At 41.3% G+C, this 25,393-nt stretch overlaps 1 protein-coding gene across 1 annotated transcript in view; it reads right to left on the reverse strand.

Moving 5' to 3' along the window:
* Kdm5a (lysine demethylase 5A) overlaps nt 1–18,960 on the reverse strand; it is a 76,770-nt gene extending 57,810 nt beyond the window's left edge. Inside the window, exons 1-4 of the mRNA XM_032905777.1 lie at nt 18,340–18,960; nt 16,691–16,768; nt 14,353–14,475; nt 8,249–8,419 (exon numbers count right to left, since the gene is read on the reverse strand). Of these exons, the coding sequence (XP_032761668.1) occupies nt 8,249–8,419; nt 14,353–14,475; nt 16,691–16,768; nt 18,340–18,504 (537 nt within the window). The 5' untranslated portion in view covers nt 18,505–18,960. The remainder of the gene's footprint in view (nt 1–8,248; nt 8,420–14,352; nt 14,476–16,690; nt 16,769–18,339) is intronic.
* Between the last annotated feature and the right edge of the window lie 6,433 nt (nt 18,961–25,393).

Consider the following 25,393-nt stretch of genomic DNA (forward strand, 5'->3'; position numbering starts at 1 on the left):
CCACATTTCTGACTCTACAGGAAGACACCTACCACCATCAGGGCCCCCACGCACAGGGACCCAGAAGTAGGGTCAGACCCTTCTGGTTGCTGCCCTCATGGAGAGCTGAAACTCTGCCCCAAGGAGCGACTGCAGGCCCGAGACCAGAGGTAAGACCAAATTTTCTGCTCCAAGTGACCTGCCTGGTAGACTCAGGACACACGCCCACAAGAACAGCTGAGAGCCAGTGGACAGGAACGACTACACACCTGAAAGCAGAACACTCTGTTCCCATAACTGGCTGAAAGAAAACAGGAAAACAGGTCTACAGCACTCCTGACACACAGGCCTATAGGAAGGTCAAGCCACTGTCAGAAATAGCAGAACAAGGTAACACCAGAGACAATCTGATGGTGAGAGGCAAGCGCAGGAACCCAAGCAACAGAAACCAAGACTACATGGCAGCATCGGAACATAATTCTCCCACCAAAGCAAACACTGGATATCCAAACACACTAGAAAATCAAGATCTAGATTTAAAATCACATTTGATCATGGTGATGAAGGACTTTAAGAAAGACATAAAGAACTCCCTTAGAGAAATGCAGGAAAACACAAGTAAACAAGAAGAAGCCCTTAGAGAGAAAACACAAAAATCCCTGAAAGAATTACAGGAAAACACAATCAAACAGGTGAAGGAATTGAAAATGGAAATAGAAACAATAAAGAAAGCACAAAGGGAGACAACCCCGGATATAGAAAACCAAAGGAAGAGACAAGGAGCCATAAATACAAGCATCACCAACAGAATACAAGAGACACAAGAGACAATCTCAGGAGCAGAATATTCCATAGAAATCATTGACTCAACTGTCAAAGATAATTTAAAAAGGAAAAAGCTACTGGCCCAAAACATACAGGAAATCCAGGACTCAATGAGAAGATCAAACCTAAGGATAATAGGTATAGAAGAGAGTGAAGACTCCCAGCTCAAAGGACCAGTAAATATCTTCAACAAAATCATAGAAGAAAACTTCCCTAACCTAAAAAAAGAGATGCCCATAAACATACAAGAAGCCTACAGAACTCCAAATAGATTGGACCAGAAAAGAAACACCTCCCGTCACATAATAGTCAAAACACCAAATGCACAAAATAAAGAAAGAATAATAAAAGCAAGCAGTAAGGGAAAAAGGTCAAGTAACATTTAAAGGCAGACCTATCAGAATCACACCAGACTTCTCACCAGAGACTATGAAAGCCAGAAGATCCTGGACAGATGTCATACAGACCCTAAGAGAACACAAATGCCAGCCCAGGTCACTGTATCCAGCAAAAGTCTCAATTAACATAGATGGAGAAACCAAGATATTCCATGACAAAACCAAATTACACACTATCTTTCTACACATCCAACCTTACAAAGGATAATAAACGGTAAAGCCCAACACAAGGAGGCAAGCTACACCCTAGAAAAAGCAAGAAACTAATCGTTTTGCAACAAAACAAAGACAAGCACACAAACATAAACTCATCTCCAAATACAAAGATAACAGGAAGCAACAATCACTATTCCTTAATATCTCTCAACATCAATGGACTCAATTCCCCAATAAAAAGACACAGATTAGCAAACTGGATACATAATGAGGACCCAGCATTTTGCTGCATACAGGAAACACACCTCAGAGACAAAGACAGACACTATCTCAGACTAAAAGGCAGGAAAACAAATTTCCAAGCAAATGGTCTGAAGAAGCAAGCTGGAGTAGCCATTCTAATATCGAATAAAATCAATTTTCAACCAAAAGTCACCAAAAAAGATAAGGAAGGACACTTCATATTCATCAAAGGAAAAATCCACCAAGGTGAACTCTCAATCCTAAATATGCTCTAAATACAAGGGCGCTTACATACATAAAAAGAAACCTTACTAAAGCTCAAAGCACACATTGCACCTCACACAACAATAGTAGGAGATTTCAACAGCCCATTCTCATCAATGGACATGTCGATCATGGAAACAGAAATTAAAGAGACACAGACAGACTAACAGAAGTTATGAACCAAACGGACTTAAAAGATATTTATAGAACACCCTATCCTAAAACAAAAGGATATACCTTCTTCTCACCACCTCATGGTACTTTCTCCAAAAATAACCATATAATCGGGCACGAAATAGGCCTCAACAGACACAGAAAGATAGAAATAATACCATGCGTCCTATCAGACCACCAAGGGCTAAAGCTGGTCTTCAATAACAATAAGGTAAGAATGCCCAAATATACATGGAAGTTGAACAATGCTCTACTCAATGATAATCTGGTCAAGGAAGATAAAGAAATTAAAGAAGTGGCGAAAGAGGAACACTCCTCCATTTTTGGTGGGATTGCAGACTGGTACAACCAGTCTGGAAATCGGTCTGGAGGTTCCTCAGAAAATTCGACATTGTACTACCTGAGGACCCAGCTATACCTCTCTTGGGCATATACCCAAAAGATGCCCCAACATATAACAAAGATACATGCTCCACTGTGTTCATAGAAGCCTTATTTATAATTGCCAGAAGCTTGAAAGAACCCAGAAGCCCTTCAACAGAGGAATGGATACAGAAAATGTGGTATATCTACACAATGGAATACTCAGCTATCAAAAACAATGACCTTATGAAATTCATAGGCAAATGGATGGAACTAGAAAATATCATCCTGAGTGAGGTAACCCAATCACAGAAAAACACACATGGTATGTACTCATTGATAAGTGGATATTAGCCCAAATGCTCGAATTCCCCTAGATGTACAGAACACATGAAACTCAAGAAGGATGACCAAAATGCGATGCTTCACTCCTTCTTTAAAAGGGGGACAAGAATACTCTTAGGAGGGAATAGGGAGGCAAAGTTTAGAACAGAGGCTGAAGGAATGCCCATTCAAAGCCTGCCCCACATCTCATGTGGCCCATACATATACAGGCACCCAATTAGACAAGATGGATGAAGCAAAGAAGTGCAGGCTGACAGGAACCGGATATAGATCTCTCCTGAGAGACACAGCCAGAATTGGGCAAATACATGCCAGCAGCAAACCACTGAACTGAAAACAGGACCCCCGTTGAAGGATTCAGAGAAAGATTTGAAAGAGCTTGAAGGGGCTTGAGGCCCCATATGAACAACAATGCCGACCAACCAGAGCTTCCAGGGACTAAGCCACTATCCAAAGACTATACATGGACCCTGGGCTCCAACTGCATAGTTAGCAATGAATAGCCTAGTAAGGGCACCAGTGGAAGGGAAAGCCCTTGGTCCTGCCAAGGCTGGACCCCCAGTGAACTCGATTCTTGAGGGGAGGGCGGTAATGAGGGAAAATGGGGAAAGGAACACCCATATAGAAGGGGAGGGTGAGGAGGATGTTGGCCTGGAAACCGGGAAAGGGAATAACATTTGAAATGTAAATAAGAAATACCCAATTTAATAAAGATGGGGGAAAAATAAAAAATAAAAAAAAAGGAAGTTCACGGATAGGTGTGATAGTATACACCTTTAATCCCAACACCAGTGAGGAAGAAGTAGGTGGATCTCTGTGAGTTTGAGGCTAGCCTAGTCTACATAGATATTTTTCAGGCCAATGAGGGCTACACAGTAAGAACTTGTCAGGAAAGGAGTGGAGAGGCTACAGAAAGCCCTGTCACACACAAAAGAGAAAACAATACTCTAAAGTACAGTATAGTAATATTTTCCTTGGGGTGTATGGGACTGTGATCAAGGGCAAGTGTGTGATTCATAAGGATCGGACAGCATGGAGAATGTTGAAGAATAGCAGGTATATTGCAGACCAAAGTAGAAGTCAAAAGGAAAAGCTAGCCTTAAAGGTAAACATCACTTCCTACAAATTAGAAAAAATTACTTCTCACAGTTGGGGTTGTAGAAAAAAACAAAACAAAACAGAACTATGGTAAAATAAAGTTATATTAATATGGCCTCTAGCACTGAAAGTTCCTTACTGCACGTTTGTCTTTTTACCTATATTTATTTGTAAATTTGGAGTTTTTCATTGGTGTAAACTGCCAACTTCATATTTCTGGGCCATTATCAACTAAAATAAAAATGGCTTATATACAAGTACCATAATTACATCAGAAAATATAATACATGAAATGTCTCCTAACTACCTAGAAGGCAGAGATAAATAGATGATCCATTACCAGGGCAAGAGGGAACAAGATTTAAACCACACTAACGGGCTGGAGAGAGATGGCTCAGTGGTTAAGAGCGCAGGCTGCTCTTCCAGAGGTCCTGAGTTCAAATCCCAGCAACCACATGGTGGTTCACAACCATTTGTAATGGGATCTGATGTCCTCTTCTGGTTTGTCTGAAGACAGCTACAGTGTACTTATATAATAAATAAATCTTTAAACCACACTATCCAAAATGAAATGTTAAATGAGACATAAATTATGTATTTCTGGCCTTAATCTGGACTTGTGGTATGAACGTAATGTGTAATAGGTAAACTGAAATGAGAGAGTATGAAGCCACATATAAAGAAGGGACTACTGGGGGCTGGAGAGATGGCTCAGCGGTTAAGAGCACTGACTGCTCTTCCAGAGGTCCTGAGTTCAAATTCCAGCAACCAAATGGTGGCTTACAACCATCTGATGCCCTCTTCTGGTGTGTTGGAAAACAGCTACAGTGTACTCATGTAAATAAAAAAAATTAATTAAAAAAAAAAGGGCTAGAAACAAATATGATGGCACATATGATCACTAGTGTTCAAGGCCTGCTTGGTCTACATATGGAGTCCTGGCCTACTGAACTACATAGCAACATTCTGTCTCAATAGAAAATAAACTTAGTGAAAAGAAAAAGAAAAAAAGAAAAAGAAAGAGAAAGAAAGAAAAAAGGGCCTGCTGATTTGGGAGAACAGGGAGGCACACATATCTGAGTTAGTGGTTAGAAGCCAGCCAGGGCTAAATAGTTAAGACCTGTTTCTCAAAAAAAATAAAAATAAATACATATTTTTTTAACAATAACTCTATATATTTCTTTGAGCTCCAGAGAAAGACATAGTCTCAAAAAATAAAGCTACATCAAAAACAATTTGTAGGAAGTCAATGGGAAGGTAAACCTTCAAACAGACATCACTATAAAAATGTTAAACAACATTTATCACAAAATATTAAAAAAAAACTTAAAAAAAAAAAACTCGAAAAAAGGCATATCCAGAATAAATACCAAACCCTTTCAAGTATAAAGCAAAGAGCTCAATTTTAATGAAAAAAAAGATATAAGAAGACACTGTATGGAGATCATAAAAAGGGAGAAAATCTAAAGATGGCTCAGAGGCTGAGAGCACATGCTACTCTTTTCAGAGGCGCACTAAGTTCCCAGCACCTACATGGCAGCTCACAACTCTCTGTAGCTCTAGTTACAGAACATATGTGTGATGGTTTTATATGCTTGGCCCAGGGAGTGGCACTATTAGGTGACCCTGTTGGAGTAGGTGTATCAATGTGGGTGTGGGCTTTAAGACCATTATCCTAGCTGCCTGGAAGTCTATAGTCTGCTAGCAGCCTTCAGATGAAGATGTAAAACTCTCAGCTCCTCTTGCACTATTCCTGCCTGGGTGCTGCCATGTTCCTGCCTTGATAACAGACTGAACCTCTAAACCCGTAAGTCAGCCCCAATTAAATGTGTCCTCATAAGAGTTGCCTTAGTCATGGTGTCTGTTCACAGCAGTAAAACCCTAAGAAAGAAGTTGGTACCAGTGACTGGGGTATTGCTGTGATAGGCCTGACAATGCTTTTGTCTGGAAGAATGTGGATTTTGGACGTTTGGATTTGGACAGCAGTCGAATGCTTTAAGTGGGTCTTACTGGGCTATCACAGTGGGAATATGGAAGCCTGTTGCTGAGAGTGATGTGAACTGTACAGAACTGGCCCAAGGGCTTTCAGTGGAGAACAATTTCAGTATGTGGTATTTTGGTGAAGAATGTGGCTGTGTTTTGCCCTTCTCTTTAGACTCTACATGAGGCTACGGTAAAGAGATTTTATTAATTGCACTGACAAAGGAAGTCTCCAAAAAGACCAGCAGAGACTGTTCTCTGGTTAAGTGTCATGAAGAGCATTTTGAAGAAGTGTAGCAAGCTTAGAAAAGAAAAATATAAAATGTATGGTTTGAGTATTAAAGGGGCACCAGGAAGTGAAATGGAACTGAATCTTGTGTTCTGGGAGGTAGCAAATTAAAGAAGTGAAACTTTGGGGCAAGTTCCTACCCAGCTAAATTTAGATGCAGGCAAGGTGGGACACACCTTTAATCCCAGAAGATAGGCATGCAGATCTCTGATTTCAAGGTCAATCTATAGAACAAGATCTAGGACATCAAGCTTAGGTAGTAAAGAAGTTCGAAAACTGAAAGCTAGTGATAATATAATAGAACAAGGAGGTCATGTTCCAGTTCCTGTAAACAGTAGAACTCGGCATCTTTGGCCATGTGGATCTGGCTTTAGAGTGAAAAATAAAAGGGACTACTGGGACAACTAATGCTGGTTAGCTGAGCTAAGAAACTAGTAGGGATTAAGAAGAGACCAGCTTCACTAAGGTGAAATCTTCTGGGAAGTGTTTTCTGAGGGAACAAAGAAGCTGTTTCCAAGATTTTCTAGATGCCAGAGTCATAGGATATCTGCTGAGGAATGCTGCTAACAGGGACTGGAACCAGCCCAGGAAAATAAGTTTGTTGAAGTCAACAAAGATGAAAAGGAAGTTGGAGATCTGAAGACCACTTTGACGCAAAGTCTGGAGTTTGCTCCGCTGGTTTCCTGTCTTGATTTGGGTATTATAGTTAGGTGATTAGATGGATCTTTTAATAGTGTTGAGACTGCTATAGACTATAGAGACTTTTGAAATTAGACTAAATGTCCTTTTTTATTCCTATTGCTAGATAGGACCTCCATAGAATCATGTGTTTGAACAAGCCTATGGGGGCCAGAGAGTGGAATATGATGGTTTGTATATGCTTGGCTTAGGGAGTGGCACCATTAGGAGGTGTGGCCTTGTCGGAATAGGTGTGTCACTGTGAGCAGGGGCTTTAAGACCCTCATCCTAGCAACCTCCAAGCCAGTATTCTGCTAGTAACCTTCAGATGAAGATGTAGAACTCTTAGCTCCTCCATCGTGCCTGGATGCTGCCATGTCCCTGCCTTGTTGATAATGGACTGAGCCTCTGAACCTTGTAAGCCAGCCCCAATTAAATATTGTCCTTATAGGAGTTGCCTTAGTCGTGGTGTGTGTTCGAAGCAGTAAACTAAGTAAGACAGCCAGTGAGAAAAAAGAACATTCAAGATTGAACATTCCTCACAAAAAAAGTTTAAGTTAACCCTGAATGGTGAACTATCAACTTGCCAGACACATGGGCCTACTAGTATAATAGTGGCATGAGAGCCATAGTGGTACCTAACCAGTCACTTCTTGGATCTGAGGTCTGTTTCACAGAAGGGAAGTCACCTTTGATACTATATACATAATCAAAAAGCCTATGGCTGGAAAAGTGATAGTCCCTAGTGAGAAATTTACTGCTATTTTGCTACATAGTCAAGGTTATGCCTGTCAAATTGGATCTTAAATATTTATGTTCATATATTAGTGCTGCCATCCAATTTGATTAGAAAGCTTCTTTTTGCAGTGTGTGGTGGTTAATACAAAGACTTAACTGATTAAAGCTGTGAAAGTAAGAGGTTCAGACTCAAATCGGAAACCTCTGAAATGCCCACTTTAAGGTTTAGCCAACATTAAGAAGTGGGGCTGGTGCTGGGTGTGGCAGCTCAGTTTTAGTCACAGCACTCAGGGGGCAGGAGCAAGTTGGTATCTATAAGCTGGAGGTCAATCTAATAGTGAATTCTAGGCTACAGTGAGACACTGTTTCAAAAGTTCCAAAACAGGGTTGGGGATTTAGCTCAGCGGTAGAGTGCTTGCCTAGCACGCGCAAGGCCCTGGGTTCGGTCCCCAGCTCCGAAAAAAAAAAAAAAAATCAAAAGTTCCAAAACAGACAAAAACCAAACCAAAACTCTTTTCCAGAAATCATGAAGATTTATATTAAATATGAAGACACCCTTCATTTGCATTGTCCTTTACCCTGCAAACCACTAGAAATAGTTCTAATTTTTAACACACTTTTTCTTCTCAAATTTTGGTGTCTAGAAACAGCAAATATCACTTCAAGTTTGTACGTGACAAATTAAATTTTCCACTCTAAGAACTATGATGCATCTCACCATAAGGCTGACACCAGATTGGAAAAGCTCATATGGGTAGAGAATTCTTTCATAGTGTGACTTCAAAAGAGACCCAGTTCCTTTTCCTGGCAGATATCCCAAACGGCTACCCACTTTAGACCATTTCTTCTCTTTGGTGACTATTTCAAAACCTCCTTTGCTGGCAACAATCTGGAAAAAAAAAAAGTATGAAGTCTTTAGGGAAAGAGATTAATTTCAAGTATCCTAACTTTATTTATCAAAAGATAATAAAGAGCCTTTTCCCCAGAGCGGCTGGTAGAATGCTTGCCTAGTATGCACAAAAGCACTGATTTTGACCCCTAGTTCCATAAAATCTAGGTATGGAAGCACACACCTGTAATTCAAGCTCTCAGAAGGTGAAGACAGGAGGACTTGACATTTAAGGTTATTTTCTGCTACATAGTAAGTTGGAGGCCAGACTGGGACATATGAAATCTGACTTTAAAAATAAAAACAGTAGGCCAGAAAGACGGTTCCTCAGGTAGGCTGTTGCTCCCAAGTCTGATGATCTGAGTTCCATCCATAAAACCAACATGATAGGAGAACCAGTTCCTACAAGTTGTCCTCTGACCTCCACAAACACTTCATGTTCAAGATTGTGAATGTACATACACACAAAATTAATGTTTTAAAATAAAAATTTCACCAGGTAAGTAAAATTCCAGCATCCTAACTCTGTATGTTGTCTGTAAATATAAACATTATTTTAGACTTAAAATGTAAATCTCCTTTAATTAAACTGATACTGTTAACATGCAAAGGAATAGAGACAATGGTTTTTACAAATATCAAACCTTAAAATTGAATTTCACTGGGTCCACTTTCAAGATATAAAAAAGGATTTAATAAAAATTTATACTTTGCACATTATGCAGTACGAAAAAATATACACTAAACTAAAAAAACCAACCATCACCACCATTAAACAAAACAAAACACAACTACAACCAAAACCAAAAGAAATATTTTGAATTAAGCTGCAAGGCTGGACACATTTCTGTGGTCAAGAGAGCTCGTTCCTAGCAAAGGACCAGAGTTTGGTTCCTAACACCCATACTGGCAAAGTCACAAACACCTGGTAATTCTGTGTATTTCAGGGATCCAATGCCCTCCTCTTTAGGACTCCACAGGCACCTGTGCGCACATGGTATGTATACACACAGAACACGCACATGCACATATGTAGATCTATATACAGACACACACAGGGAGTGTGGTGCAGAGGAGAGTATGCTAAAACCTTGAGGATACCAGTTATGTGTATCACACCACTCAGGTCAGAGAATCAGAGTTCAAGGCCAACCTCTGCTATGTAGTGAACACATAGGTAGCTTTGAGTCACACTGGATTTGGTTGGGGTATAAATATATTTATGTACAAACAAATATCCTAAAGTAAAGGGCTGGAAAGATGACTCTATTATCAGTGGAGACCGCCAGATGAGAATCCCAAGGTCAACCTTGGCTACTCATCAAGCTGGAGATACACGAGAGCCTGTCCCTCAAAGAGAGAAAAAAGAAGTTAATATAAGGGACATAAAGTGTTCTAAATTTAATTTTTTTGTTGTTCATGGCTGCTAATTCCAGCAGCACTCAGGAGGCAGAGGAAAAGGCAGATGGATCTCTTAGTTTAAGGCCAGCTTGGTCTATAGAGGGAGTTCCAGTATAGCCAGGGCTACACAGAAAAATCCTACCTGGAAAAACCATAAACCAACCAAACAAACAAAAAGATCTTTTTATTTACTGGGTGTTTATACTAAGAGGGAGCATGTGTACCACAGCACTCACATAAAGGTCAGAGGACAACTTTGTAGAATTTAGTCTTTCTTTCTCCCTTCTTTTACTTGGGTTCCAGGGATCAAAGTCAGATCATGAAGTTGCACAGCAAATACTTTACTCAATAAGCCATTTCATTAGGCATAAGATCTTTTAGACCTACAGTTCATAATAAAAAACTCTCATATAATACACAAAACCAAAAAGGGATAAGTACCATAAACCCTTTGTTTAGAGACATAAAAGTTCAGGGCTGGAGAGATGGCTCAGTGGTTAAGAGCACTGACTGCTCTTCCAAAGGTCCTGAGTTGAATTCCCAGCAACCACATGGTGGCTCACAACCATCTGTAATGGGATCTGATGCCCTCTGAAGACAGCTAGAATGTACTCATATACACAAAATAAATAATTCTTAAAAAAAAAAAGGTTCAAAAATCAGTAACAGCCAAAAGCACTCCAAGTGACTAGCATAAGAAACAGGAAATGATGTGGACAGAGAGAATCATTTTTAAGTCTTATTTATTTTGTAAAAGCCTATTACTCAGGTCCGTGCACAAATATTTAAAAAAAACAAAAACTATTCCCAACAAAAGGAATTAGATTTCTCAAGATATAGCTAAACAATATGGATGACAAATGTGACACTGGCACTCTGATCAGGTTACCTCCAAACCGAAATTCAATCTAACTTCAAATTAAAACCAGCAATGACTTTCTAATTGGGGAAAAAGAAAAATCACAGGAAGTTTAAATTAAACTTTTAATGATAGTGTTTGGGAGTTTCGGGTTGTTGTTGTTCCTACAAGACTTTAGTGTAGTGCTTTTTAGTCATGTGTACATGTTTATCTGTGTGGGGATATATGCATGCAAATGCAGGTGCCCACAGAGTCAAGAAGAGGGTATCAGATCCCTTAGAGCTAGAATTGTAGGTGCTGGGAACCAAACTCATGTCTTCTACAAGACTAATAAGCAATCTTAACCTTTGAGCCATCTCTGCAGGCTGTTTGTTTCAGAAACAGGCTCAACTATTTTATAGCCAAAGTTGGTAAAGAACGCAGTGTAACTCAGGCTGGCCTTGAATTTGTAACAATACTCTTACCTAAGCCTCTTGAGTGCTAAGCTTACAAATGTAGGATACTGTACCTGGTTAAAAGCGTGTGTGAGTGAGTGTGAGGGGTCTTCTCACAGTCATACAGAGTCTCACTATGCAGCTAGCCTCAGACTGAGGTAGATCTGCCTCTACCTCCCAAGAGACAGGATTAAAGGTATGGACCATCACGTTCACCCAAAAAAATAATTCTTTTTTTATTTTATTCTTTTTTTATATTTGTTTTATATATATGAGTACACTATCGCTGTCTTCAGACACACCAGAAGAGGGCATCAGATCCCATTACAGATGGTTGTGAGCCACCACGTGGTTGCTGGGAATTGAACTCAGGACCTCTGGAAGAGCATTCAATGCTCTTAACTGCTGAGCCATCTCTCCAGCCCTCTTTTTTTTTCTTTCTTTGAAACAGGATTTCTCTGTAGAGCCTTGGCTGTCCTCAAAATCACAGAGACCCATCTGCCTCTGCATCCCAAGTGCTGAGATTAAAGGGGAGCATCACCACCACTAAGCCAAAACAGACTTCTTAAGTGAACCTTTGAGGCTAGAATAACTTGGTGATTATGATTAGTTGCCATGCAACCATAAGTTTGCTACCAGCACCCACATAACAAGCTAGGCACGCTCTCATGTGTACCTGTAATCCTGATGCTGTGGAGAGCAGAGACAGGAGGATTTCTAGGGCTTGCTGGCTTCCAGCCTAGTTGAAAAAACTAAGTTCAAGAACTTAGTTTTCAAGACATTGCCTCAAAGAAGTGATTCTCAAACTTTCTAATATTGAAACCCTTTAATACAGTTCCTCATGTTGTGTGACTCCTAACTATAAGATTATTTCATTGTTATTTCATAACTGTAATTTTCATACTGTTATATAAACTGTAGTATAAGTATGATATGTAGGATATCTGAAATGCGACCCTGTGGGGATAAGACCCACAAGGTTGAGAACTCCTGGAGTAAAGCAGGGAGTGATAGATAGGGACACTCAATGTCCTCCTCAGGATTCCAAATGTACACAGGTACACACATGCACACACTAGAAATTTTAGGGGTCAGGCATGCTTTTGTATGCCTATGTAGGTCTGATGCCACTAAAGACATAGTTGAGTGGGTAAATAGTTTTATCACATGTGACAATTAGTATTCATTGTTAACAAGATCTAGAATCCCCTGGAAGATGGGTGTCTGGCTGTGCCTGTGATAGATTATCTGGTTAAAATTAACTGATATGGAAAAGCCATTCCCTGGGTAGGGAACCTGAACTATATAAAATGCAGGAAGGGAACTGGGGACAAGCATTTACTGCATTGCTTTCAATGGTTTATACAATGTGGTTAAGCCTCCCTCATGTTCCTTAATTGTGAATTCCCCACTATGATAACACTCCAACCTAGAACTATGGGCTAAAATAAGTCCCTTTTTCTTGACGTTGCTTTGCCAAAGTATTTAATCCCAGTAAAAATAAAAGACACTAAGACAACACAGAAGCAAGTGTAAGAACCTGAATTCAAATCCTCAGAACCCACTGCAAAAACTGAGCAAGATATTGAGTCTGTGATTCCAATGTTCCTATGGTATGGTGAGGAGACAAAGACTTGACCAGACAGCCTAACATACATAGAAGAGCATCAAATAGGAAAGCCCACCTCAAACAAGGTGGAAGATGAAGACCAACACCCAAGGCTCTCCTCTGACCTCCATATGCACACATGCTGCGTGTGTGTACAGACATAAAGTCTCAGGCCAGCTTGATCTAAATGGGGAACCTGAAGCCAGCCATAAAGCAAGATCCTGCCTTAAAAAGTTGATTAATCTATAAACAGTTGATTGATAGATAGATAAATGGATTTAGTGTGGTGGCACACACCTGTAATTCAAACACCCAAGGAAGCAAAAGCAGGAGGATCACATCAAGGTCCAGGGCATCCAGGGACATAAAGCAAAATCTTGTCTTTAAAAAACCCCCCAAAAACAAACAAAAAAGGGGGATGGTGGTGATGGTGGGACCTGGGGAGATGATTCCATTGTTAAAGTGGCTATTAAAAATCCTAAGGACCTGAGTTCAATCCCAAGTACCCACTTTAAAAGCTAGATGCAGTGGCCTGTTTTTGTAATACCAGGTTGGTGGATGAGAGAAGATCCATGGAGACAGATGACCAGTGAACCCCAGGCCTTGGCTTCCATACACACATATAAAAAATAAAGTATCAATAGACATACCAAGATTGTTTAAAAAAAAAAAGTTAAAAGGCTGGAGAGATGGCTTAGCAGTTAAAAGCACTGGTTGTTCTTCCAGGGAACCCACTTTTTTTATTTGTTTGTTTGTTTTGAGACAGGGTCTCTCAATATAGTCCTAGATTGTCCGAGAATAAGAGACGCATCTGCTTCTGCCTCTCAAGTGCTGGAACTAAAAGTATGAACAGCACACTGAGCTATATGTTTTCTTTTCTTTTTTTTTTTTTTTTTGGTTTTTTTTTTCGGAGCTGGGGACCGAACCCAGGGCCTTGCGCCTCCTAGGCAAGTGCTCTACCCCTTAGCTAAATCCCCAACCCCTGAGCTAAATCCCCAACCCCAGAGCTATATGTTTTCTAACACAGTAAAAATCTGTGGCTGCTGTGACTTTTAAGTTAAGACATTTTTATTATTTTTGAATTTTCAGTTTTATTAGTTTCAAATGCCCAACACGCACATGGTGTAACTTTAGTTACATCTCTAACTGTACAGCATCTGACACTTTCTTCTGATTTCCATGGACAGTATAATAGAGTATACAGACACACATGCACACAAAACACCAATGCACATAAAGATAAATCTTTCTCAAGTAAACAAAAAAATTAAATATAAACCAGAGATATGGCTCAATAGCAAAGTGCTTACCTAGCAGTGCAAAAAATTAAAATATTTTTTAGACTATATTGAAAAACCTGCTGGGCAATGGTGGCTCATGCCTCTGATGTAAGCACTGAGAGGCAGAGGCTGGCAGATCTTTGAGTTCCGGGACAGCCTAGTCTACAAAGCAAGCACCAGTACGGTCAGGACTATTACACAGAAAAGATTATTTTAAATTCTTAATTTCATGAATCATGAACCTCTGTACAATTTCCCATGAGGACCTGGTACAAACTAAGCACTACTAACTACCACTGAGCTATATCTCAACCGTTCTGCTCAACTTCTAAGACAAGTATTGGCCTCACCTTGCTTAAAGCATACAAATCCAGGATTTTTCTCTCCACCACGGGAATCTTCAATGTAGATCCTTGAAGTTCCCAAAATTTTGCCAGTTGATCCAAGAAGTCCAATCTTACTCTAGTCATTGCCTAAAATGATTAAAATACAGAAGTCAAAAACACAGGGCTGAAGGTAAAGCAGGGGTGGTGATGGATGACTCTGAGTGTTGAACTCCATTGGCTGAGTTATTTGGCTGTCTGAAAAGACTTAATAAACTGAGTCTTAGCAGGCTTGGACGCAAAAAAAAAAAAACAGCAAAAGAAATGGAGTTTCTACTACGGAAGCACAATCATAACTGTGAATAATGGTAAAGTATACCACGTTGTAACACTTCAACACTTTACTAACCAACAGAAGCCTGAAAACATTTTCCTATCTTTGCTTCCAATACAGAGAAAAGTATCCATGCCATCATCCTGTGTTGGTTGTCTCTCTCATTCTCACTTCAAGTTAGCTTTTTTTAATAGAGTTCTTTGCTGGATGTTAGGAAAGCCCAGCTGGGCAGTGATGGTGCACACCTTTATCCCAGAACTCTGGAGGCAGAGGCAGACAGATCTCCAACCTGGTTAGAGGTTCCAGGATAGTCAGGGCTACACAGAACACAACCCAGTCTCCAAAAAAAAAAAAAAAAAAAAAAAAAAAAAAAGATAGAAAAAGAAAATTTTCTCCTCCCATTTAAGGTCTGTTATGTTCTTCTTGGTTGTTTTGGGCTTTGAATTTGTATGGGTATAGTATGCACACAGATTCTGGAAGATGACATCTGAAGCCCCTGGAACTGGAGTCTCAGAGGGTGCTCAAACACCATGTGGATGCTGGGATTCCAACCCAGGGCCTCTGAAAGAACTTTTGAGTCATCTTTCCAGCCACAGTTGTGCTATTTTAAATGTAATTCTGCTTCTTTCTAATGCTCCCCTACTGGAAGGCCCAGTTACTGTTTATAGGTCCTTCTCCTAATAAACTGCATTTCCAAAGAGTAATTATTTGTCAGCTTCTTTACTGAACCAACCACTGCTGACTCCATTTTTTTAATCTAACAATACAAAAATATCATAACGAAATCCATTATTTTGTATGCTATCTAACATACATATAGTTAGAGGAAAATTCCAATTGGAGCTGGACATCATAGCAAGAGCCTTTTGTAACTCCAGCACACTCAGGAGGCTGAGACAGGAGGACTGCCATAAGTTCGCAGCTAGCCTGGGCTACATAGTAAACTCTAGACCAGACCACATATTAGCTACAAAGGAAGATTGGCTCAAGAAGGTAGGAGGGTGGAAAAGAGGGCTGGGGAAGTAGCTCGACTGGTAGCACTTGCCTAGTGTCTTGAAGCACAAAATTCAATCCCTATCATCTATGAACCAGGCATGTGTGCACAGCTCTGATCCCAACACATAGGTGTGAAAGCAGGAAGGCCAGGAGGTCCAGGCAGTCAGGGACTATGTATCAAGATAACTGACATCTTGGACCGTATGAGATCTGCTTTTAAAAAAAGAAGGAAGAAAGGAAAGGAGGGAGGAAGGGATTTCCACTTTTCTAAAGGTAAGCACTAGAATCTCCACTAAAATATGTTAAAAATTAGTTTTCGGGGTTGGGGATTTTGCTCAGTGGTAGAGCGCTTGCCCAAGGCCCTGGGTTCGGTCCCCAGCTCCAATAAAAAGAAAAAAAAGAAAGAAAGAAAAAAAATAGTTTTCTGCTATCCTATTGAATGAAGAAGCAAAGAAAAAAAGGGGTAGTAACTACTTGAAACAGTCTTAAAAGACACTTTCCTCAAATACCATGCAACTATTATTCATTAAATCCCAATTAACACAAATTCTGGGTCCTGGTACAACCTTTTAAAAGTTCTCTATCTAAAATCCTAAGGTAATTAAGAAAAGCAAATTAGGGGCTGGAGAGATGGCTCAGAGGTTAAGAGCACTGACTGCTCTTCCAGAGGTCCTGAGTTCAAATCCCAGCAACCACATGGTGGCCCACAACCATCTGTAATGGGATCTGATGCCCTCTTCTGGTGTGTCTGAAGACAGCTACAGTGTATTTATATATAATAAATAAATCTTAAAAAGAAAAGAAAGAAAAAAGAAAGCAGGAAGGAAAGATGACATAAAAAAAAAAAAAAAAAGAAAAGCAAATTAATTTTTGGCAAAAAATAAAATCCTAAGGTAAGCCATGAGGAAACTGGAGCTATATAAAACTATAGTAGAGCATTTGCTTAGTGTGTGAGAAGCCCTGAGTCTAAAACACCACCACCACTAAGGAAGGGGAAAAAAACCCAGAAAGCAGAAATATTGGTCTAATACTCACCTCAAGTTCATTCAGGCGCTGAACTCTGGGAGTGAAACGGAAGGTTTTTACTTCACAGGCAAATGGAGGTTGCCAATCCTAAATAGAAAGAATTATTCTGGTAATTTAGCATGGAGCTGCCACAAATCATAGAATATGTAAGTCTTTATTATAGAGACAAAAAAAGCCAATGTATTTATAGTTTATACTTTAATATTACTTGGAAAAACAATTTTCAAATCTTACCATCTCAAAATATACAGTTATACTCTCCAAGGTTATCCAGGAATACAATGAGCGAGCTTGTCAAATGCAAAACAGTGTCCAATAAACACACAAGTTTACCAAGTAAAACTTAAAAAGAAGTCAACTGACTTGAGTATGGCACATGCCTGTAATCCTAGTACTCTGAAGTAGAGGCAGGAGGCTTAAGAGTTCCAAATCAGCCTAGATTGCACAGCTTGACCATCTTAGCAAGGACGAAAATCATTTGAGTACTTGCTAGGAAAGAAAACCGTACTGTAGAACGTTTGCAGCCACAAATTGGTTCTACTTTAACAGGGCACAGGGATCTCATTTAAAAAAACATCCCCGGGTGCTGGTTTTCAGCAACATTTGAACAAGGTTTTTCTCCCACGTGACTGAGGATGGAAGCAGGGGCCTTGCAGCACTCTCCCTCACTAACAATATCATTTGAAAGGCACCTAGTGAATTAAAAAAAAAAACCCTTCTGACCTTGAGCATATCACTTAACCTCCTAGGGGATTAATTCCACTCATTACGGGGTATCGTCTGCGTTCCTAACCGTACAGTGAGGTAATTAATCAATTTATACGCAAATTTGATTATTTATATTACAGCTCAGGAATCTTTATCCCTTGCTTTCTTACATCTAGAGATTTCAACGTTTTCTTACATCCCCATTTATTGACCAATTCTTTCTAAACATCGACATTTTAAAAAACAAATAAATAATGCTCTTTATCTTCCTCGAGGATGCCTTTCCTGTTGCAGTAATAATTAGCATGGGGGTTCTAGTCTAGTGACATCACCCTGTAGACAACCTGAGTTCGGATTACATTTTAAGAAACCCGAGTAGTTGCTTGCAAAGGTTTGATAAACTGAGCTTTAGCAGGCTTGGACACAGAAACAGTCGACAGAAGTGGGATTTTTTTTTTTTTAATACGCAAACAGAAAGGTTGTGCATGAGCGAATGACAAGACACTTTAAACGCCTTTCCCTAGGAAGGGCCTGAAGCCTTTTGTTATCCTTACCTCCAATCCACACTACAATATCTGCGCCCAAATAAATTCTGAAAGGAAAAAGTCCCAGAGATTCCTATTTCTTTCTTTTGAGGGCGGACCTGAGAGCTGGTGAGATGCCTGACAATCTGAGTTCGAGCCCTCCTGAGACCCACAACGCAGGAAGAGAATCGACTCCTACAAAATGTCCTCTGACCTCTCAGCGAACGCATACGCATCCACAATAAAAGGTAAAAGTGGACGTGAAACTGCGTTCAGAACCCAGGGCAAAACATCCTCAAAAGTAGCGTCGGGACATCAGGAGGTGAGGGAGGGGCGCCATGAAAGCACAGAAGAACCGAAATAGGAGAGCTACAGCAAGAGTTAACGACCCTCCCGGCCGCCCCACACCCCCTCAGGCTCCGCTACCTTGGGTGGACGGATTTTGCAGATGCCAGTTTTCTCAGCCAGAGGCCGGATGCGACCGATAAAACTTAGCGGGTCTGTGAACTCCTCCCAACTGGGCTCAAAGACCGGGCACTCCGGCGGCGGCACGAACTCCGCCGCGTAGCCCCCCGGGCCCACGCCCGCCATGGTAAAAGCCAGGGGGCCCTGAGGTGCACAAGCCGGGAAAGGCTGGGTGACGGCCGCCAAGTCCTCTCACGTCTCCTCACAGGGGCCGCAGCGCATCTTCTTAGGAGAGAACTATTCCTCACAGAAGACCCAGAAGCGCTTCCTCCCGTCGTTTGTTATTGTTTCCTTCAGGGCTTTTCCTCTCAGGGACAGGACGCTTCCGGAAGTTAACGTACTGCTAAATCAGTCCGCCACCGCAGGAAACAAAATCCCACCGCCGCCACGTCTAGTCGGGTCTTCTCGCCTTCCTCCCTTCCATGACAGCCGGCGTGCCTTTTTTTCTCAGCTTGCCGGTCAAGGTTCTGCGCTCTCCGTCCACTCTGGGTGCGTGGCCCCTGATGGCTCCGCGACCTCTCCTCGAGAGGCGAGGAAGAAGCTACCCCGCAAGGTGGAACGCGCTCTTCCGGCGCGCGGAGGAATGTGTAATGCCTCAGAGAGCAGAGGTAGTGCTTCCGGTGAGGTGGTTCCTGTTCCTCTTTGTGTAGTGGGGGTGGGGACGACACGAAAACAAGGTGGGCCCCTCTCTGGCTGCTCTACCTTATTTGTTCTCCGAGACCTGTTTTAACACAGTTGTCTACGTTTGGACAAGTAACTAACCCTTGGCAGAATCTCCCGTCTCTGTTTTCTTCTTTCAAATGCTAGTCTTGTACGAATAATTTCACTCGGTCGCTTTCATACGGGTCTCTCGCTTCTCCGTGACCAATTGGTTTCGGTCCAATTCCGTCATCGTATGGGCCGGCCTTAACCAACACCAGCTGCGAAGTGCTTTTCTCACTACCCAGGGAACTATATAGCTCCTGGCCTTGCTCTTCTAGCTGTTGGTAGCGATCCTGAAACCTTATTTGAGAAGTAAGCAGGACCTGAAAACACCTGCTTTGCTAACCTTTTTTCAGTTTGCTATGAAACGGTCACCTTGTTAGAAACCGCTACGTGTAAGGTCGGGCATGGTTACGCAGGCAGAGAGTTCCAATCAGCAAGGGATGTTTAGACAGGAAAGAAAAAAAGCGATGTTTCTGGTGTACGCTCCTACAATTCCCTTATGCGTTTAAGCCTGACTCTACAAGTTTGAAGGCAAGAACCGACTCCAAAAGTTATCCTGTGCCCTCCACATCCAGACGCCTGCAGTCGTGATATGTGGATACGTGGTTTAGGGGCAGTCCCAGCTGCATATGAATTTGAGACCTGATTAGGCTACAGAAGACCTTGTCTAAAATAAGAAAACTCCCTGTATGCTATAGATTCTGGGGAAGGAGATGTAGAAAGATCACCATAAGGCCTACCTGGTATTACCGAGTTCCTGATCAGTCAAGAATACACGGTAAGGGACAGAACAATGGCTCAGCTGTGAAGGGTACTTGCCACTAAGCCGGAAAATCTGAGTTTGATTTCCTGGAACCCACGTGGTTAAAGGAGAGAACTCCTGAAAGAGGTCCTCAGACCTTGTCACAGGTCCACACACATAAATATACATATTCACACATTAAGTAAAGAAAAAAGTAAACAAAAGTGGGGGGGGGTGAACTACGTGGTACAACCCTGTCTCAAAAAAAAAAAAAAAAAAGGTTCTATTCTGCTAGTCAAATTGAACCCAAGTCCTTGAACATATTAGGCAAATGATGTGCCCTGAGCAGTAACTCCCGTCTCTGTCTCATGCGTTAAAAAAAAAAAAAGTTATATAAAAAGAAAGAAAAATTGATACAGGAAGGCATGAATTATACACAATTACTAAAATAATTTATAAGACGACTTAGGTTGTTTAGTACTTAATCTGAAAAAAACAAACTATGCACATAAAAAAATAATAAAATTCAAAAGACTTTTTTTGGTTATTTCTGTGTTTGTTTTTTTGTTGAAAGCAAAAGAAGCAACTTTTACAGGAAAAATAAATTCATTTCAAGTAAATGGAGGATAAACACATTCCAAGTATGACATATTTATCTGTAACTTACCAGTGTTAGGGTAGAATGAAATTAATACCTAAGTCTGGTAATTATTTGGCAAGGCTATGAAAGATGGCCTCTGATATCTTTCATTTTACCTTTGAGCCAGGGTCTCCCTGTTTCGTTCAGACTCTTACTGTGCTGGACTCAGATGATCTTCCTGTCTCAGCTCTGGAACTACACGTATGTACCACTCCTAAGCTTATAATTTAATATCATAGAGCCTCACATCAGAGTAACGGGAGTGGGCAAATCCCACTGAGTGAAAAGGGTTAAAAAATAATGAGTTTCTACAGAAATGTCTTTTAATTTCAACAGGAGTGGGGTTGCTTGATTTTTTTCGATACTAGGGATTGAACCCAGGGCTTCTCACATTTAAGTATTCTGCCACTAAGCAGTTAAAAAACTGTTGCGTGTAGGTGTAGCTCAGTGGCACAGAGCACGTGTGGAAATCGGAGGAAAACCTGCTGGAGTCAGTGAGTTCTCACCTTCACCATGTGGGTTCCAGGAGTTGGCTCATCAGGCTCGCCAGCAAGTGCTTTCATTGGCTAAGCCACCTCAGCGGCCCCTTATTCTTTGTCTTAAACTTTATGTTGATGCAGGGTCTCACTCACTAAGTTGCCTGGTGTGCTGTCTTTGAACTGAATTCCCCTTCCTTAGTTTCTACACCTGGTTGGTCCTCAGACACTTTGTTGACAGCCTGTTATAGCTGGATGGTGGAGGCACTTAGGAGGCAGAGGCAGACGATATCTGAGTTCATTGACAGCCTAGACTACACTGTAAAAAAAAAAAAAAAAGCCCACTATCGGGGATAGAGGAATGGCTCTATCCCCTCACAAGCCAGTAGCACTTGCTGTTGCCGCTCTTTCAGAAGATTTGAGTTCAGATCACCTCATCCACGTTGAGTGGCACACAACTGTCTGTAACCACAGCTCCAGGAGATCTAATGCTCTCTTTAAACTTATGTGAGCACCTACACATGTAGAAAATGCACACAAGTATACATTTTTAAAAGATTTATTTATTATATATGTGTACACTGTAGCTGTCTTCAGACACACCAGAAGAGGGCATCGGGTCCCATTACAGATGGTTGTGAACCACCGTGTGGTTGCTGGGAATTGAATTCAGGACCCCTGGAAGAGCATTCAGTGCTCTTAACCACTGAGTCATCTCTCCAGCCCACATATATACATTTTTAAAGATCTCCCTGTAGTATAGCCATACCTGGCAGTCTGGTCTCACTGTAAGATAGCCATACCTGGCAGTCTGGTCTCACTGTAAGATAGCCATACCTGGCAGTCTGGTCTCACTGTAAGATAGCCATACCTGGCAGTCTGGTCTCACTGTAAGATAGCCATACCTGGCAGTCTGGTCTCACTGTAAGATAGCCATACCTGGCAGTCTGGTCTCACTGTAAGATAGCCATACCTGGCAGTCTGGTCTCACTGTAAGATAGCCATACCTGGCAGTCTGGTCTCACTGTAAGATAGCCATACCTGGCAGTCTGGTCTCACTGTAAGATAGCCATACCTGGGGGGTTGGGGATTTGGCTCAGTGGTAGAGTGCTTGCCTAGCAAGCGCAAGGCCCTGGGTTCAATCCCCAGCTCCGAAAAAAAAAAAATAGAAAAAAAAAAAAAAAAAGATAGCCATACCTGGCAGTCTGGCATTCAGAGTAATCCTCTGCTGCTTACTAACGTTCAAGATCAGTTTGGACTACATGAGATCTTGTCTCAAGTCAAAATAACATATTCATTTTAAAAGTATTGAAAGCCAAGAAGTTTTACTTGCATAGATTGCGTGTATGGATATTTATATTTTCCATTCAGTAGCAATTAAAGCTAACAAACTTGGCATGGCAGAATATCCCATAATTCCAGCAGAGCAACACTTAAGACATGACAATCAAGGTTTCAAGATCACCCTGGAATACATGAGTTTGAGGTTCCTCCTCCTTTTTAGTTCTTTTTTTTTTTTTTTTTTTTTTTTTTGGAGCTGGGGACCGAACCCAGGGCCTTGCGCTTCCTAGGCAAGCGCTCTACCCCTGAGCTAAATCCCCCGCCCCCCTCCTCCTTTTTAAAAATTGGAAATATATAGGAATGAGTGAACCATGCTTTTAAAATAAATATTTATGCTATAATTTATACCATTATACTAAAATTTTAGACATGTTTATGAGTGTTTTGTCACCATGTATGTATGTAAATCAGATGTGTGGCAAGTGCCCAAGAAGGCCAGAAGAAGGCATTGGATTCCCTGGAACTGGAGTTAAGGATGGTTGTGAGCCACCATATGGGTGCCAGGAACCAAATCAGGGCACTCTCCAACAAGAGCTACAAATGCTTTTAACTCTTGAAACATCTTTCTACCATATATATATTTGTTTTGTTTCTGGTTCTTTGAGAAAGAGTTTCACTATGTATCCAGGTTAGCTTGAATCTTGCTATGTAGAGCAGGCTAGCTTGGGACTCACAGAGATCCTCCTGCATCTGCCACTCAAATTCTAGGACTCAGGGCATAAGCCCAGCATATTTGAGGCAGGGGCAGGCAGATATTTGTGAGGCCAGCCTGGTCTACACAGCAAGTTCTAGGGCAAGACTACACAGAGAAACCCTTAAACAAAACAAACAAAGCAAAAAGTGTATCCCATCACCCTTGACCCAAAACACATTTTAATGGCTGTCTCTTGTTTGCTCATTTGTTGATAGAACCTGGTGCTGAATTCAGACTTCAGGAACCAGGGTTTCTTAACAGAAACAAGAATTCTACCACTGAACTATACTTCCCCCACCCCCACACCTGAGGCCAAGAATTTCCCAGGAGCTAATCAAAATAGAATAACAAAGGGAAAACTATAAACTCTCTCCTTATTCTTTCTTATGACATGAATAGGAAAAGCAATGTTATTTGAAATAAATATGACACTGAAAAATTGTGGACACTTATCGTGAGTTGACATAGGCGTGAAAGCTTCACTTTTCAAGTTTTCCAATTTTTTTTTTTTTTTTTTTCCGGGCTGGGGACCCGAACCCAGGGCCTTGTGCTTCCTAGGCAAGCGCTCTACCACTGAGCTAAATCCCCAACCCCAAGTTTTCCAAATTTTAAGGCAATGCTACTCCACAGTGCAGAATTATTCCTTTCTTGTGTAGCTTCCTTTTATAGATCCTCTTTTGTTACTGAGACAGGGTTCCCCGACTAGTGTTGGGTTTAAAGGCATGAGCTACCACTTTCAGCTCTTCATATATCCTCCCAATGTTTAAACTGGCTAGACATAACATTTGAATATGTAATCCCTTGACTGGAGACATTGAACCCTACATCTAAGCCAAGTCATAGAAGTTTCTTTCTCCCCCTTCCTCCTGTTTTGTCTTTTTGAGACCCATGCTTCTAAATTGCTAATTGGCCGAGGAGTACCTTAAACTCCCCATCCTTTTTACTTCCCTTCCCAAGTATTGTGATCACAGGCTTGTACAGCTCCATAGGATTTATGGAACTTTTCTTAGGCTCACTTGAAACAAATGACAAGGCACTCTAAGGTATTCCTGTTATCCGCTCCTGATTATGTATGCCATTTATGCAACCGATTTCACTAAAGAAAAGTAGTTAAATAAGTTTAGACTGAGTTGTCAAAACGGATGAGTAATAACAACCAAGGGATACTTAACCTGTCCCCATCCACTCCCTACCCCGGCCCCATTCTGTCTTTGCGGAATGCCTCGTGCAGTGAGAAACTACACTTCCCAGGAACCTCTGCCGGTGAGGCGCAAGGCAAGGTGGGAAGAGCTGCTGGATGAACAACCGTCCTATTGGTGTGCAACCTGAAAGGCCGCCTGAGCTCGTGAGCGATTGGTAGGATTTCGTAGACGCTCGCTGATTTGAGTTGTTTTTCCGTTGCGTTGTTGGATTCCAGGGGTTAGTGCTTGGTGAGTGTGGATTTCGGGGTAAAAGGGTGAAAGGGTTTTAGGGTAGAGGTTGAGAAGTAAATCTGGTGGTATAAAAACCTTCGTAATCTGTGTAAAGGAGACTAGACCTGGGGTCCTTAGGAGATTTGGGACCAGTCAAGGAAAGGTCTGCAAAGAGAACTTTCCGGGACGCGGAGAACTGTAAGAATAACTGAGCTAGGGGTTGGGCGCTTGCCTAGCTCCAAAAAAAAAAAAAAAAAAGAATAACTGAGCTAAGATCTGGTCAAAAATGTGTGAACTTGCAAGAGAATAGGATCCAGACGCCCTGGAGATGGATCGAGTACCGGCTCCCTCTTCTTCCTGCTTGCCTAAGCTTCAGTTTACTCGTTTGTAAATTAAGGGATAATAAAATATTTCAGAAAGTAGTTATGCGGATAAATACAGCTTTTTAGGGTTGTGGTCAACATGTAGAGTGTTTGCTTAGCATGTCCGTGGCCTTGAAATCGAGCTCTTAAAGCTACAAAACAGAAACCAATACCTTTCATAAGAGAGGCATTCCTAGGGGTTGGGGATTTAGCTCAGTGGTAGAGCGCTTGCCTAGCAAGCGCAAGGCCCTGGGCCCTGGGTTCGGTCCCCAGCTCCGAAAAAAAAAAAAAGAGGCATTCCTGCCTTCAAAGATATTATTAGAACGGCCTCTGTCTGCCTGGAAGATAGGTTATCGTAGTAAAACTGTAAATACTGTCACTTTCCAGTGAATTTTTTTTTTAATTTTAATTATTCCTTTTTGCTTTTTGAGACGGCAATCTTACTCTGCAGCCCAGGTGGGCTTGCAATTGCACTCTATGTACCAGACTGACCTCGAACTCTTGGCAGTATACTCCTGTCTCAGTCTTCCAAGTGCTGGGAGTACAAGTGCACAATCATTTTGTGGTTTTTGTTGTTGTTTATTTGAGGTAAGACCTCACTCTGTTCCAGGTTTGCCTAGAACTTAACTCTGTACCCTAGGCT

The sequence above is a fragment of the Rattus rattus genome, chromosome 6 (assembly GCF_011064425.1).
Source record: "Rattus rattus isolate New Zealand chromosome 6, Rrattus_CSIRO_v1, whole genome shotgun sequence".
Classification (NCBI taxonomy): Eukaryota; Metazoa; Chordata; class Mammalia; order Rodentia; family Muridae; genus Rattus; species Rattus rattus.